We start from the raw sequence: 15,377 nt of genomic DNA, 5'->3' as shown, positions 1-15,377 counted from the left end.
AGAGAAAGTCTTAAAGCAAGACAGAAAAATTTTAACACTATTTGAACTCTGAATGTTGGTCAAGGTTCAAGTTCAGTGCTAATTCTGATTTCTGCAGAAAAAAAATAAATAAATCAGAAATTCCTGACAGACTTAAATTTTTAAAATTCAAATTGGCTGGTATGTCAGCATCCTGTTAGAAATGTCCTGCAGAATTCCCACCCACTGGAAGCTTTGCATTAAAATAGGCACTAAGAACATTAAAGGCATTATGGCATGGCTAAAATATTTATTTTTAAGACTTATGAAGAGTGCTATTTTTGGTGATCCAAGTTAAAACTAAGCTATAAAGCACAGCCACCTATCACATGACATAAATCTGAGCCAAAATACTCTACCTACATTTCAAAGCATCCATAATCCCACCAGATATCCCAAATCTTGACCTCTAGTAGAACTAATTTAACCCAGACTTCAGTTCTATGCGCTGGCAGACAGAGAGTGAGAGTAGGTTTAAGGATTAGGACAGAAGGTTTACCTCCCTTAGGCAGGGCTGTATTTCCCACTTATGCTGAACTATGCTTAAGCTTTCTGTCTCCAAAGGCTGACTGTTCCCAGGCCCAAATCTGTAGGATGCTGAGCATTTTGTGGGAGGGGCTAAAAGCTTTTAAAACTTACTGGTGGCATTGCTTCTAGATGACTTTCAGCTCTTCTGGAGGGCAGGTGTGGAAGGGGTGGCAGAATCAGATGCCAAAGTATTAAATTTCCCTCTCATAATAAAAACCTATAATCACGGCAGATCAAATTAATGCCTTAAGTCAAAACAACAAATTCTGCCAGAAATAAGCACCATTTCTGCACCATTCTGCCAGAAATAAGCAGTACACTGTTAGTAAATCATATTGATTTAATTACATATACCATATATATATGTATATAGTATATATAATTAAATATATATATATACACACCACTTATTCTGTGTGCAATGAAAACAAGAACAGCTGTTTCTGACAGCTCAGTTTGTGAAAAATGAACAAATGTGCACTGTTAGCTGTTATAGTACTAAGTTTACAGGATCTGCCATCCTTTCTCTTACACTATGTTTTTCTTGGCACTTGAAAAGTCAGTTACTAATGTTCTTTCCAGTTTAAAAAATGCCACAAAGTACCTGTTGATGTAAAAAAAAAAATAAATTTTTAAAAAGATAAAAAAAAAGGAGGAGGGAGAGGGAGAAAGAGAAAAGAAGAAAAACCCTGTAGCCAAAAACCCCTATTTTTCACTAGAAAAATTTCTTTTTACAAGATATGCATAGTATCAAGTAGCAGAAAATAAAGTGCATTACATTTAAAGGACAAATCCTGGCTCCATTGACAGCAATGACATATTTTTTCACTGATCTGAGCAGGACTAAGATTCAAGGACTGAATGGGCCTGTAATGAGCAGCATTCTGGGCAACCCACACAGCTGTCATCAAACATCTCTTATTAAAGTTTATTAAGCTTCATCTTAAATCAGTTAAATTTCTTGCCAGCAAGATTCTTCTAAGGACCATGCACGTCAGATACATGGGAATCTACTTCTCATTTCCAGCCTAAATGCACTAAAAATAGCTGATACTGATTTGATCTCGTACCTTCTACTTTAATAGTTCTTCTTGCTCTTCAGATCCCTTTTTTTGTTAGACTGAACTTGCTAAGCCCTTCTTTTTATCAGTCTTCTCCAACAGATCAGACCCTAAATGTGGTCCTTTGGTCCTTTCCAGTTTCAATCATATTTTTTTTGTAGCAAAGGTGACTCCAAATTTACAATTATATCTAGGTGTGGTCTCAATAATATTTTGTACAATGGCAGCCAAACATCTCTTTCTCTGTAGATATCCCCATGGTTCCTATGGCTTGGATGACATTTATACACTTCTTTGCCATGGCACCTTGATAGTCCATAACAAACCATACAAAAGATAATTTCTTTTATCATTTGCAAATTAAATTTATTCAGGACAGTTATTTTCATATGTTCTTACACTGAAACTGGTGACTTTGATAGCTCTCTCTCAACCTTGTGTACCACTTTCAGCGTGATTTTAAAGGACGCTCTCTTTTCAGCCAAAATATTGGCAATTAGCTTCTAAAGGTATGGCAATGATATACATTATTTTCATAGCCAAGGTGATACTCTCTTGCAATTAACTGTATGGCCTTAAGGTTTTGCAGTGTGGTATTTTAAGATTTATTTTTTATTGCCAAAGGTGATCTGCATTGCACATTTTTTAATTCATTACTTTGAACCAAGGATACGTAACACTGTAGCTCCACCTTAGACTTTAAACAGCTCCAAAGGCAAAACACAAATGGTAGAAAGTTCTGCCTATTGCTTTTTAGCTTCGGTTATGTTTTTAACACATAAACCAAGTACACTTGTGTGCAAGCAAGACATTCAAGTCTCATTTTATGCTTTAAAAAACCAAAACGCAGCAGCTTCTAAAATTGTCTAGAAGACATTTAGGCTTAGAAATCCTTCTCCTGGCACGAGTGTGGGCCATTTCAATACTGATGATTAGGTAAAAGGTACAAAGAGGACAGAAGCCGCTACATGGAGGATCTAATGGAAACTGGAGGATCTAATGGAAAGCGGAGGATCTAATGGAAACTGGAGGTTCTAGTGGAAAGCGGAGGATCTGTGACCAGGCGCTGCTCGGAGGGGGACGATGGAGGGCCTGGTGGGGGCAGGCAGCGGCAGCAGGCAAGGCCGCCCACGGCTCTCGGCTTCAGCTACACCGAACCCCCGCTCAGCAGGGGCCGGCTCATCGAGCTACCTGCAGTCTCATCTCAGCTGGCCGTACCGCGGAGATCCTGCTGCTCTCCCCGAGAGAATCGATGGATTTCAGCTTTGAAAAGCGAAGGAGGGCGGAGAGGCAGCTTGGCCGGGGTGGTGCTGCCCGATGGGCCCAGCCTCACGTCTGCCCTCCGTTTTTGTACGGCACCGCCAGCACACCTCAGCTGGGCTGAGGGAGGAAAAAAGTGTGAGGGGGAAAAAAAAAAATAAATAAAAAATTAATAATAATAATTCCTTTCCTTGCGAAACTACATTTCCCAGAGTGCCTCCTCCTTAGCAGCTTCCTGCCCCTCACATGACAGCTGCCTGGCCGCGCCATGGCGGAAGCCGGGGAGAAGGTAGAGGCTGGCAGCGCGCTGTGGGCGCAGCGGGCAGGAGCGGGGCTCGGAGCGGGGCTCGGAGCGGGACGGCGGGGCCGGGGCGGGGGCACAGCGGAATGGAGGGGCGGAGGGGCTGTGCCCGGGCCCGTGCCCGGGGCAGAGGCCGGCAGGCAGCCCTGCGGGTGGCACAGCCCCGCACAGCCTAGGGACAGCCTGGCTGCGCCGGGGCGGAGCGGGGAACGCGGGGGCAGCGGGGCCTGGGTCCGGCCCGTGGAGGGGTTTAGAGTGGCGCCGCTGGGGAGCCGGGTTAGAGACCCGGAGGGTCTCTGCCAGGGCACATAGGAGACATGGCCAAGTTCATCTCAACGAAGGATTTTTTTCTGAGTTAAAACTTGAGGAGTTTGATGCTGTTGTTCCCTTAATCGAGTGTTCTCCCACAGCTTTCCACCCCTAGGTTGCTCTTTCCCAAGGGAAAAAAAAAAAAAAAAAAAAAAAAAAAAGCAAAGCAAAAAGTGCAGTTCCTGGCCCTTTCAGGTACTTTCCAAATATTTCTTTGCTGAGCCAGTATTTGGACAGACAGCTGAGATGTGCGATCTTTGTCAATTTTGGATGCCTAAAAGTGAGAAGCTCAGAATTACTTCAAGGTAACCGGCCGGAGTTCGAGACTGGCATTTCCTTTCCACCTTCCCTGCTGACAGAGTTTTGCTGGGAGGGCTTGGCTTCCTTGGGGAGGCTTTTTTCCCCAGGATTGGTGAGTTTTTAACTGTGGCAGCCTTTGGAAGGATGAAACAAACTCGGACAAGTCTTCTCTAATGATACAAGCCATTAAAATAGCCTGTGTTTTGCTCTCTTTGGACTATGATAGGAGAGTTCCCTTATTCATTTCAGTTTATGTCCTGTGGATAGCATGCACACCCCTACTGAAAGGGATGTGTGTGTGGTGCATTGTGTTTCTGTAAAACTCAAGTTTTGTGGCTTGCACCTTCTGTCAGGCTTACATTATGGGCCTAAATATGTAGTGGATTACATTTGATGTTTGCAAAATCAAACATCCAGGGGAAGGGAAAACCTTATACCCATCATATTAAGAAGTTATGCTGGATCTGTTAAGTGAGTGTGCTATTCCTACATGATTTTGGATTCCGGTTGTCTGCAAATCCCTTTTTAGGGATTTCCTTTCCACAGTTACAAGTCCACAGAAAAGTGGAAGTGGAGGATAATCCTCTCAGTTCATGCATATGAAGGGGAGGCAAAGAAATCTGACAAAACCCCAGGACAATCATAACTACAGTTTCCTGTTCCAGTTTGCCTAAGCAAGTGGGAAAACCCAGGAAAAAAGCTTTTCATAGTAGGTTGCAGCCAAAGTGAATTTGTAGGTAAGTATCAATTCCAAGCACCTTCAGCTAAGTTCCTGTCGGGAAAAATATAAAATTGTTTTCCTAAGCCAAGGCTTCCTCTGATTTTTTAAAATGTTATTTTCTGCAGTAAAACATAAAGGCCATGAAGCATTTAACTGTATTTATATGCCACTTGTGAAATTTAGTTTCTGGGGTTACAGTGCCTTTTGAATGTAGTAGGGATACCAGGGTAGATGTCCTAAATAAAAACAGATAGATATTTTCTTAGTTCACATGGATTGATTATTAAAATCAACTTCTGGCATACCCTAGTTTTGTATGTCAGTATTCTCTAGGGATGCCTAGGCACATAACTTGCAGCTCAGTTAAGAGGCTCAGGTGGGTGTGAGGAGCAGCTGCAGTCTCAGTGGGCTGTTAGCTCCACTGTACACATGTGTTGGTCTGACTGCATGGTGTTATATAGTGAGCTCATCTTGAAAGTAAGTTTCTGTTCCCAGACAGCCAGAACAATTGGAACCATGGTAGGTGATGTAGCTGCACTACAAGGTCTCATATATACCAGCAAAAATGTCATTTGCTGTAATTCGTTTTTTTGGGAGAGCTTTTTTTCTTTTTTTTTTTTTTCATACTATGTGAATTATATCAAAATATCATAATGGTAGTCCTATTAATTTTCATTTATTAAGGAGTTGAGTAGGCAATTCTTGGTATTCAGGAGAGAAAATCACTTTTTTTTTTATTGGGAATCTGATTATACTTTGCATTGGACTTTTTGTGGTGTTCTAGCTCATCCAGTCAGCTGGCAATATTGCACCACAGTGTTCCAGTTCTGTTCTCACTTGTTGAGTAGAGTTTAGGATGCACAAAGATTGTATGTAACAAAATTGTAATTTCCTGAAAAGTTACAGCAGTTTCTGATTAGAGACTTGGAGACTGACAGGCAAAGAGTTGTGCTTGCAAAGTCAAACCTAAACTTCAAAGAATGCCAAGATTTTACTCCATCTTCCCTTGATTCCCATGTACTTCTTACTTGCAGTTTCCCAGCTCATGTCACAAGTATCGACTGCACTGGTAATCCTTCTATGGGATGTGTATTTAAGAGGTGCTTCTCTGTAGTGAGTGAAATGGAGGGAACAGGTGCCAGTAATTGTGGTAACACTTTGCACAAAGCTTCCAGTAGCAGGCAGAAGTGCTGCTTTGCTTCTCTCCCATCAGCTGTGATTGTCATTATGGGCAATCAGTGTGAGCCTCCACTAATGAAAAGGAAGCCTTGCTTTTGGTGTATGGGTCCCAATCAGTGCATCATTTAAACACAGAAAATAAATAAATATGAGAAACGAAACACTGGTTGTCAGTACATTAAATTTTCTCTTTTTTTTTTTTCCATTTTTCTCTGAGCTGTTGGTAAGGGTTTCTTTTTTTTTTTTTTTTTTTTTTTTTTTTTTTTTTTTTTTTTTTTTTTTTTGTCTTGTCTGGTGGAATTCTGTACTTATTAATCTTACTCTTCAAAGACTCCCTTCCTAGGATTTGAAATGCTGCCTTCTCTCTTGCTTGTTCTTTGTTTATATCATATTTTATTGTTAAAATGCTTACATTCACTGCTGGTGTATTGGTTGTAATCCTTTATTGCTATTGATAAAGATAAATACGTTAAGTAAATCTTCGTTTTGCTGACTTCTTAGAGGAGGCATTGCATCAGCAGATTTTCTCAGTGGACAGACGAGAGATGAGCAGGAGTTGACTTACAAAATTTTTTTTGTAGGGTAGAAAGAATTATCTTGCCAGAGAGAGATGTTTTAAAGGTACAATTTTTTCAAAGGCCAAAGGAGAAAGCCACGTCTTGCATTAACATCAGATGGGAAGGAGAAAGTCATTGAATGCTGGATTTCTATGGAAATTGTTTTGAAATTATTTAACTTTAAAATAAGCCTGTTAACAGCTGAATAGTTGAATAGCAAAACTGGCATGTGGATAAGTTGAGAATGCTGTTCTGCCGTGGGATTCAAGATATGCACAGTTTCCTTGCAAAATTTGCCACTGCTTCTGGAAGAGGGGAATATATCACAGGGGCAGATTCTCAGATGGCTCAGTCACTCTCTCTCTTTAGGGTAACTGACCAGTGTCCCTCCTGCTGCTGAGTATCACTGTGGCACTCAAATGCAAGTGCGAGCACAAATCAAGTGTGAATGACAAGGGTGGAAACTCTGAACTTTTGAGTTGCTTCTGCTTTGTCTTTCATTTCTTAATAAGGCTTTTAAAGTACTTTTTACAGGGAAATACTGCTTAATTATGTATATACTTAGCTATTTACCCCTTTGTTTTTGTCCTTTTCAGGAAACCAGGTCTAATGAGGAATCAACAGATGAATCTGAGGTAATCCTTCTTAACATGTTTCACACTCAAATCTGTGTCAGTGCAGTCAGTGCTAGTTTTTTGTCAATATGGAGTGAAAAATACTATTTCCCTGATTGCTTTTAGAAGTTTGGCCAGTATTATGTAGCAGGGGTTGTTAATCTGGGCTTAAATTATTTAAAAGAAGCTTTGAATCGCTGATAGAAGCTTCTTTCTATTAAAAAAAAAGTCACCCCTTATACTAAAATGAATTATGTTGAGAGATAAATTCTAGTGCATTTGCTTCTATTTTAATAAAATGAAAATTTGTAAGTATAATTTTATATGCAGTAATATCCAGGTAATAGCTTCGCAGTCTAGGCTTAATCAGGTCCTGTAGACTCTGTTCTTGAGGTGATGTTTTGTCAAAAACCATCTCATTTTCTGGAGAGATCTGCCTACACTGCTGTAGGTGATGGGAAAAGGGGGCTGGGGGTGAATAGAAGGAAGCTACGAAGAGTTCAAGAATTTGTCCCTGAACAGTAATGTACTAACTCCAAACCTACCATCATTGAAGGAGCCATAAAAGATATGAAAGAGGTAATTGACATCAGGGTGGTCTAGGATGGCTACAGAAAGGAAGAAGTAAAGGTGGCTGAGCAGCTTAAATTGTGGCACACCAGCAAGAACAGAGAAGACTATTACCTTAAGTGTTTTCATCCATTGTATGTTTAGCTTTAATGGACTTGCTATTAGGAAGATTTTGTTTTTTACCAAGGGACAAATCTCCATGCTTGAGACCTGGGTTTAAGCACTAAGCAGACAGAAATCCAAATTTCTATGGCTGTGGATAGTGCAGAGACTGTAGTGGTATATTCTGAAAAAGAATGTTTTTGCAGTGGAAGGTGGCTTTGTTTCTACTGAGATATTTTTCTTCTTTCTCCCATTGAGTGGTTGTCTTCAGTGGCACGGTGGTAATACTGGTGAGAAGCAGGGTTCTTTGGCCCTTTAACATTACTCTGAGAAGCAGCTGCCTGGGCCAGACTTTTTTTGCCCAGTGTGAAATGCTTTCATTCTGAGTAGTGCTTTGTGATGTGGAGATAAACAATCATTGGGCAAGACTAAGTACTTAGTAGAATAGTAATCCTCTCAAGGCTTGACATTCACAGGATAGTGAACAGAGATACTTACCTACTGAGATGATTTTTTTTTCCTTAAAGCCTATTGCAATGAAAAAATGGGACTTTTAATGGCCTTTCAAGATTTCAGCTGTAGCGAAACAGTATTTACAGCAGAATTAATCATAAATGCATTGCCAGGTTGGTGGGGGTGTACTGTTTTTTACCCTAAGGAAAAATAGGCATCAGGCATCTTTCACAAAATTGAAAGTTCTAAAATTTCAACTAGACCTATATTAAAGTTGATGTCTATTTTTAATGTTAATTTTACATGCAGAGAGAAGTGAAAAGAAAATGTATATTTTGAGAATGTAGATACTGGATCTAAAGAACAATTGTCATTCTAATGTCTATGAAAATGCTTTGCATTAGTTGTCTTTGAGTATTAAGTCCAGTCTTTAGTATCTTGATCATCAGTAAATATTTAATGAAATGAAACTGATTAGACTATTTCTAATGGTTGTTCAGATAAAACCAAAATGGTAAAAGCACAAAATGTAAATGTTCTCAGTGCTTGCTTATATTATTTGAAGAATGATCAGAACTCAGATTAAAGATGGCTACACTCCTAGCTCTTGTGATCATAAATGAATGGCCTATAGTTTGAATAATCTGGGATGTATTTAATGGTGGTGGTTCTTGAATCAGAGACTCTAATTCTTGCAGCCTATATTTAGTTATGGCCATTAAAAGTATATGTTTATGGCATGGACTTAACAGATCTTACCATAGTACTAAAAATTTTACATATACAATTACTTTTGCAATTAATTTAATTTCAATTTTTTGTATAAAATTGAACATTGTTACTAATGGCTCCAGAGGGCACATGACAGATACCCAACTTACATTATAGATGTGTTTTCTATTATGGAGGAATGCAATATTAAAATTTCTGATTTTGAGTAAATTATGCCCCTGTCTGAACTGGATGTGTAAACAAAGTATGGAATTTTTTTTCTGATGTGTTTGCACTTTTCTGCCATTATCTTATCAAAGAATCAAAAATACATTAATTCTGTCTCATGCAGCAACTTTCTTACTATCATTCCTTTCGCATCTTCTAGCAAATAAGACTCTAGTGCTGTTTTGCTACCTGCTTGGTTTGTTTTAAATTACAGGCTCTTTAACAATTGCCAGGATGCTTATTTGCACAGACTTGGTGGTAGAGCTTAACAGTAGGTCTTAAATGTGGGAGTCTGCAAAAAATTGACTGTCTTGAATGTACATCATCTAAAAGCTCATCAGTCTAAGTTTGGTTCCAGTGATGGCTCCACAGGAAATTGAGTTCCTAAGGCTGCCCCATGTAAAATACCTTTTAGCTATTTAAGTCAAAATGTGTAAAATGCAAAGGTATCAATTAGCAGAGATGGTACACTTTTTCAGATATTAAGCAGACCTTTCTTTCAATATAGAGATAGCTGTTGTTGTAAAATTTGTAGAACTTGTAGCACATGTAGAAATGTGATAGATCTTTCCTGGTAAGTACAGTACAGTTGACACTTTACTATCATGTTCTTATATGTGATGCGGGGTACTACAAGCTTTTTCTTTTCCCATAGTCAGACTGCTGTATATTATGCCATGGTATGATGAGGAAGCTGTATATCTAATAGTCCTCTAATTTTTAGGGGAAAACCTCCCTGTTTTGTGAAGTAATTTTACTGAAGTCTTGAAGCACAAGTATTTTCTTTTTGTACGTTTGGCTTTAGACATTTGGGTTTTGGTGGTTTTTGGTGGGTTTTTGTTTATTGGGGTTTTTAATTTTTTTTTTTCTGAAGTATATTCATATGACTTATCCCAACCTTGTGTAATTATCAGATATGCAGCCAGATTTGAGGCTGGATCTGAGCAGGTTTGTTTGGCTGAAAAGACCTAGTACAATGTGGTTTCGTTGGCTAATTTAATTTTATTTTATAGCATCTGAAGCTAAATGTTTGGACTGTCACATTTGATGTGATCTAAAAAGTAGATAGCAAAGTAATCTGACTTTTGGCTATTTGGGAACTCTGGAGGGGAAAACAACTCCATAAATTATGTACAGCCTGAATCTGAATTTATTTCCAAATTATTCTTCCTCGCAATGCGTCTGTTTCTGTAAAATCTTACTTTTCTCAGTTGAGCTGTTTTCTGTCAGACAGATAGTTATGTTTTGCCAGCTAATTAGCAAAGAATGAAAGACTTAAAATTTTCTCCTCCATTCTAATTTACTACAGGGATTATGAGCAGATTGTGCTGATCCCACATGTGACTTTTTACAGGCAGCACCCTTTCAAGAACAAATGTCCCTGGAATTATAAATAAGTGATGTGTCCCAAGAAATGATCCTTGATCATGTCACTGGTTTGGGGTTTTTTTTTGGATGCTGCACTACAGCAGAAATTTTTTGTTATGTAATTGCTTGTTAAACCACCAAAAAAAGCCATGTGGATGCAGATGTTCATGTTCTGCAAAGAGGTATTAGAATAGTATTTTTTTAAAGGTGCATTGATATCTGTATTCCTGCTTTTTTGTTAAATACATGAATGTGTTAGTCATCAGTATTGCATATATTTTCATTCTAGCACTTCTATTTTTTATGTCCCCTTCTTAACTTTTTTTTGCTGTTTTGATCACTGTTCATTACCCTGTGAAAGGGACATTTGTTCATTTAGTTTCTTGTTTAATTATTTAAACACTATATTAATAATTTTCATGATTGTTTGTGGAGAAACAGGTATTGTAGAAATTCCTGCTTAATCCAGTGCTCAAACTATTTCTTGTGGTTTAGAAATATCCCTCTCTGATACACTTTTATGGCTGAAATTAGTAGTGGTTTTGTTTTTTAAGGTTTTGAAAACTGATCAGAACAGGAACACAGTTACAAAAACATGTAAGCCTTAAAAAGAGGCAACTAAAAAGCCTTGATATTTTCTTTCTCTTTTTCAGTGCACTCCAAGTTTTAGTCTTGTAGGTTAGGTCTAGATTAGGTCAAAGCAATTAAATCGTTTCAAGTAAATAAAGCATCTGGTGAAAAAGGCTCCTTGTCATGCTGTGTTCAAAATGTTCTCCTAACATGGGGTATGGAGCACTGGGCTGGAAGAGGTAAATTGTTCTGTGGGTAGTAGCATTTGCAGGGGCATCACTACTGCAAGAAAAATGGATGGTTGAAAAGTAGATGTGCCTACTGTACCCGAGTCTGTACCTGAGTTGCCTTTTTTTGTCTCCAGTCTGGCCTTTTCCAAAGTACTTCTTTTAATCACGCCACTTTTCCTCATTATTGCATAATTTTACACTAGATTATTTTTTAAATTGTAAAATGGGAGAAAAATGCTCAAAAAGTATATTTTGTTTCACATATCTGGGAAGTCTGAAGAGAGATTGCTTCCCTCTGCATGTCTTTAAATTAAATTTGCCTTCTGGAGAGAATGGAAGGAAAAGTTACATAAATTCCAAGTACAAAGTTCTCCTTATTGATGAGGAAATGTATCATGCAAATAATTTATCAATTTGAGTTAGTAGGATGAGCATAGTAAATTATTTATTGAAGTTTAAATGGAATTTTCCATACATTAATTTAAAAAACAAGTTTTCAGTGACTAGTAACTAACATTATAATAAACATTACTAGAGGATTGACTTGCAGGAAAAAATGGATTATTGCAATATTCTTTTAAGATGTCCTGGTTTTGAGTGAAAATTAAATACTTCATTTAATGAGCTATTAATATTAACCAGAAGTGCCTGTTCTGTCTGTGTGTTGTGGAATACATAAAGAGTAAAAATGCTGCTGTGCTTCCTACATAAATTAAATGCAATTGCAAAGCTACTGTGTTAGCAGAGTATGCAGTTGTGGCTTTTCCAAGACACTAGATCTATTTCTCTGTGTGGAGTAACACTCTTGGCTGCAAAAAGAGAGAAACAGTGAAATTCAGCTCTTTCCCAGCAGTGGGTAGGTGAGCTTCAAAAACTGCTAATCCCAAAACTGCACTCTCAGCTTTTCATGTGCAGTAGATCAGAAGGTGGCAACTGGGTTGCTTGAGTAGTGTTCACAGGGGAAACAAATGTTTGCCCAAGTTCCTTACTCAGCAAAAGGACAATAAAAGTAGAAATGCGTAGCTTCATTGAGATTTAAACTGAGTTTGGATTTTCTGTGCTGGAATTGGATTTGGACATGGAAGATAAAACAGCCTATCCTGTGCTGCCTGTGTATGGTGCAGTTGGTGTGGGTGGACTTACCCTATGTTTGTGAACACTGAGGTGGATTTGGAAGCTTCAGGTGTTCTTTGTCATGCACAAAAATAAGCTGAGGTAGTTGAAATGAAACCAGATTGTATTCTATGGACTTTTTCCTACTTTTTTTTTTTAAACATACCATTTATGAGGATCGGTCATATGCAGTGTGTTATCTCTGTGTTACTTATGCTTCAAAACTTGGCAGGTGCCCAGCTCCTTCAAACCTGTAGGAGTAAATCTTCAACTGGTGTGCAAATACAGTCTAATATTCTGTATGTCACAACAGTTTTGCAAAGAAATAAAAGGCTCTCTTTTTTGTCTTTCATATGTGTGCTGTTTCATACTGTTAACGCAGCCCATTTTGAGACATATTCACAGGCAGCCATATCATCTTAATTTCGTGCTCCTGGTGTATATCTGCATTTTTTCAGGGTATTAAATAAATCCCTGTGGAAAATGCATGGGGAGAACAGAAAGCTGCTGTGTGAAATTTTACCATCCTAATCCATATTTACCAATTTTACACCTAGGTACTGGAAAAGCGTTAGTGATGTGCCTTATGAACAGTTGTAAAGGAATGATATCAGAGGTTATTCATGTTTTTCACTGAATTAACATTACTGTATTTTCATCATAGAATTAGGGGAAAATATTTTTAGCAGCATCACTCACAAACATACTGTCATAGTTTAGGAATTTCAATCTTTGTGCCTTTTGTTTGCTTGTGTACCAATAGTTGCAGAACTGAAATTAATTCTTGTGCAAGTTGGAAACTTTAATGGGTTTCTAGATTTTATTCACTATTGCTCTACCTGCTTTTGAACTAGTGACTTCAAGATGAAATGCTCTTTGCTATTGTCATTCTTAAACCCTTTTTTTTTTTTTTTTTCTGCTTTGTTAAAATTTTCCTGTAGGAACAACTTTTTGATATGAAAGTAATGGAGAAAAGAGACTTATGTTCTCTCAGTGAGCTTCCAAAGGGTCTGGTAAAGTGCTCAGGATTTAAATTCAGCACAGTAAATAAAACAACAACTTGAAATACAATTGTATTCCAGTTGTGGTACTATCAAACAGCCTGGTTAAAGGCCTTAGTCTGAGTTTTTCTTGGCATTCTGGTCATGTTAGAGATTTGATTGCATTGAGAGAAACTGAGTTACGATCCTAATGCTGAAAATAGCATAGGTGGTAGTCCCTTCATCACTGAGGTAGGAGCAGAAGTCTGGAAATCATATCCTAGGGATGGAGAAACAGTAATGATGAAGCTGCACTTTGTAATAGTGACACCTCCTATTACAATAATTATCCTTGTTTGCTCTGTGGCACTCGACTCTTCAGCAGAAGTGGATATACCACCCAAAATAGTGGTGGATGGAGTGCTTGCTTCTGGATTTTTTTTTTTTTTTTTTTTTTTTGAAAGAAAGCCAGGTAAGACCTAGAAATGGGCATGAGGGAAGGTGTGTTTGCATCACTTTAGAACACAGAAGTCTTTTTAGAAAACAGATACTTAAGGAGCTTTAGTAAATGAGTTTGAGATGTGCAGTGGGGTGATGCTGGCCAAACGCCAGTGCACCTGCGAAAATAATTTTTAATTTTCTTTGGCTATAGTTGAGCAGAGGAGGGGAAAAGAAAACTCATGGAGTGAGATAAGGATTAGGAGAAAACACTTTTAAGGGCAAAACAGGCTCAAAATTTTAAAAGGCATAACAGGAAAAAAAATATTAACAGAATTAGAAGAAGATAATGAGAACTAAAATAAACTTTTAGAACACCTTTCCTCCCATGCACTTCTTAAATTGCAGGGGAACAGGTTTTTGTATTATAATCCTCACCATGGCTTGCAGAAGAATCTCAGCTCCCAGTCTTGGAGCAATTCCTCCTCCCCCTCCCTCTTTTGCATTGTCCTTAGTGTCACCATGTTGTTCTCCTCACATGTCCTCACTTTTTCCTTTTCTCTGACTCAGGAGAGAATTGGTGTCTGTAGGTTCATTTGTTCCCAGGTTCTATCAGTTGAAACAGTTTTATGGAGCTCTGCAGTGCTGAAAGGTTGATCTTGTCCAGGCTCTGCAACTGGGGAGTTGCTCACCAGGCGTCTCTCTCTTGGTCACCTGCTCTCTACTGGCCCTGCGCAAACCACGCCGGCTGCAGGCTCCACTCTGCACCTTTTCTTCAAGTAGGACACCAAAAAAAGAAAACCTGCTGCCTCTGCTTTTGCCTTTCTGTCTGCAGCATGGCTGGTTAAAAGCAGCTAAGTCAATAAAGTCCATTGTGAGCCATGTCGAGGGAGCTGCAGCCATGCCAGGGTCCAGTGGCCCCCTTTGGGAAAGGGGCCCTGGCTGGCCCCCTAGACCTCTGCAGAGAGCAGGGAGCAAGAGAACTTCCTGTGGTTTTTCATTCTTAGATGTGTTATCATAGAGGCATTTCCAACTTTCCTAATGGGCTTAGCAGTGTGCGAGTTCTCAGAGCTAGCCAGCGTTTGATTTTGCTAGGCACGTAGGAAGCTGCTAGCAGCTCCTCACAAAGAATCACTTCCATGGCTGACTTTTTCCCCTCTTCACCAACAATCAGTTATTGCAAAACCAGCACAAAGTGCTATCTTTTTAAGGACCAGATTAGATTCTAAATTATAATTTGTGTTTCTTGATTGTACAGAGTAGCAATCTTATAGAGGTTTTGCAACAATTAAAATAAAAAAATTTAAATCTTTGTTGTGAATTTCCAGCTATTTTTTCAGAAATAATGATTATTTAAATTGTTTCTAAACTATAACATGGGTTCCAGTTGGTGTGAGAAGAAGCAGGACTTGGGCTAGGGTTTTTTTTCTGACTTCCTTGTCAGAATGGTAGGCAGTAGGTTGTCTTGTATGCAGTTTCTTTCAAAAGTGGGAGCATCAGAGGCAAACAACAAAGCCTGATGTTACAATGGAAGAACTTTGAGTAAATAGCTGCCTCCTTTGCAAGGATAATGTTACATCCTCATTGCCCACCTCAGTAATTTGCATCTTTTGACAATTTTGACTTATAAAACTTTCCAAAGACAAACCTTTCTCCTATCCCCATTCTGACCAGAATTGTTCATCATCTTCAAATAAATTTTTTCAAGTGAAGCTGGAGAAGAATAGGACTCTGCTAGTATGTGCATATAATGCAATTAACAGTGG

The 15,377-nt window shown here is 38.6% G+C and overlaps 1 protein-coding gene across 1 annotated transcript in view; it reads left to right on the top strand.

Moving 5' to 3' along the window:
* The first annotated feature begins 3,096 nt into the window (after window positions 1–3,096).
* VPS41 (VPS41 subunit of HOPS complex) overlaps window positions 3,097–15,377 on the top strand; it is a 106,563-nt gene continuing 94,282 nt past the window's right edge. Inside the window, exons 1-2 of the mRNA XM_056483806.1 lie at window positions 3,097–3,156; window positions 6,831–6,869. Of these exons, the coding sequence (XP_056339781.1) occupies window positions 3,136–3,156; window positions 6,831–6,869 (60 nt within the window). The 5' untranslated portion in view covers window positions 3,097–3,135. The remainder of the gene's footprint in view (window positions 3,157–6,830; window positions 6,870–15,377) is intronic.

The sequence above is a fragment of the Oenanthe melanoleuca genome, chromosome 2 (genome assembly GCF_029582105.1).
Source record: "Oenanthe melanoleuca isolate GR-GAL-2019-014 chromosome 2, OMel1.0, whole genome shotgun sequence".
Taxonomy (NCBI): domain Eukaryota; kingdom Metazoa; phylum Chordata; class Aves; order Passeriformes; family Muscicapidae; genus Oenanthe; species Oenanthe melanoleuca.
This window is presented reverse-complemented; position numbering and strand designations above follow the sequence as displayed.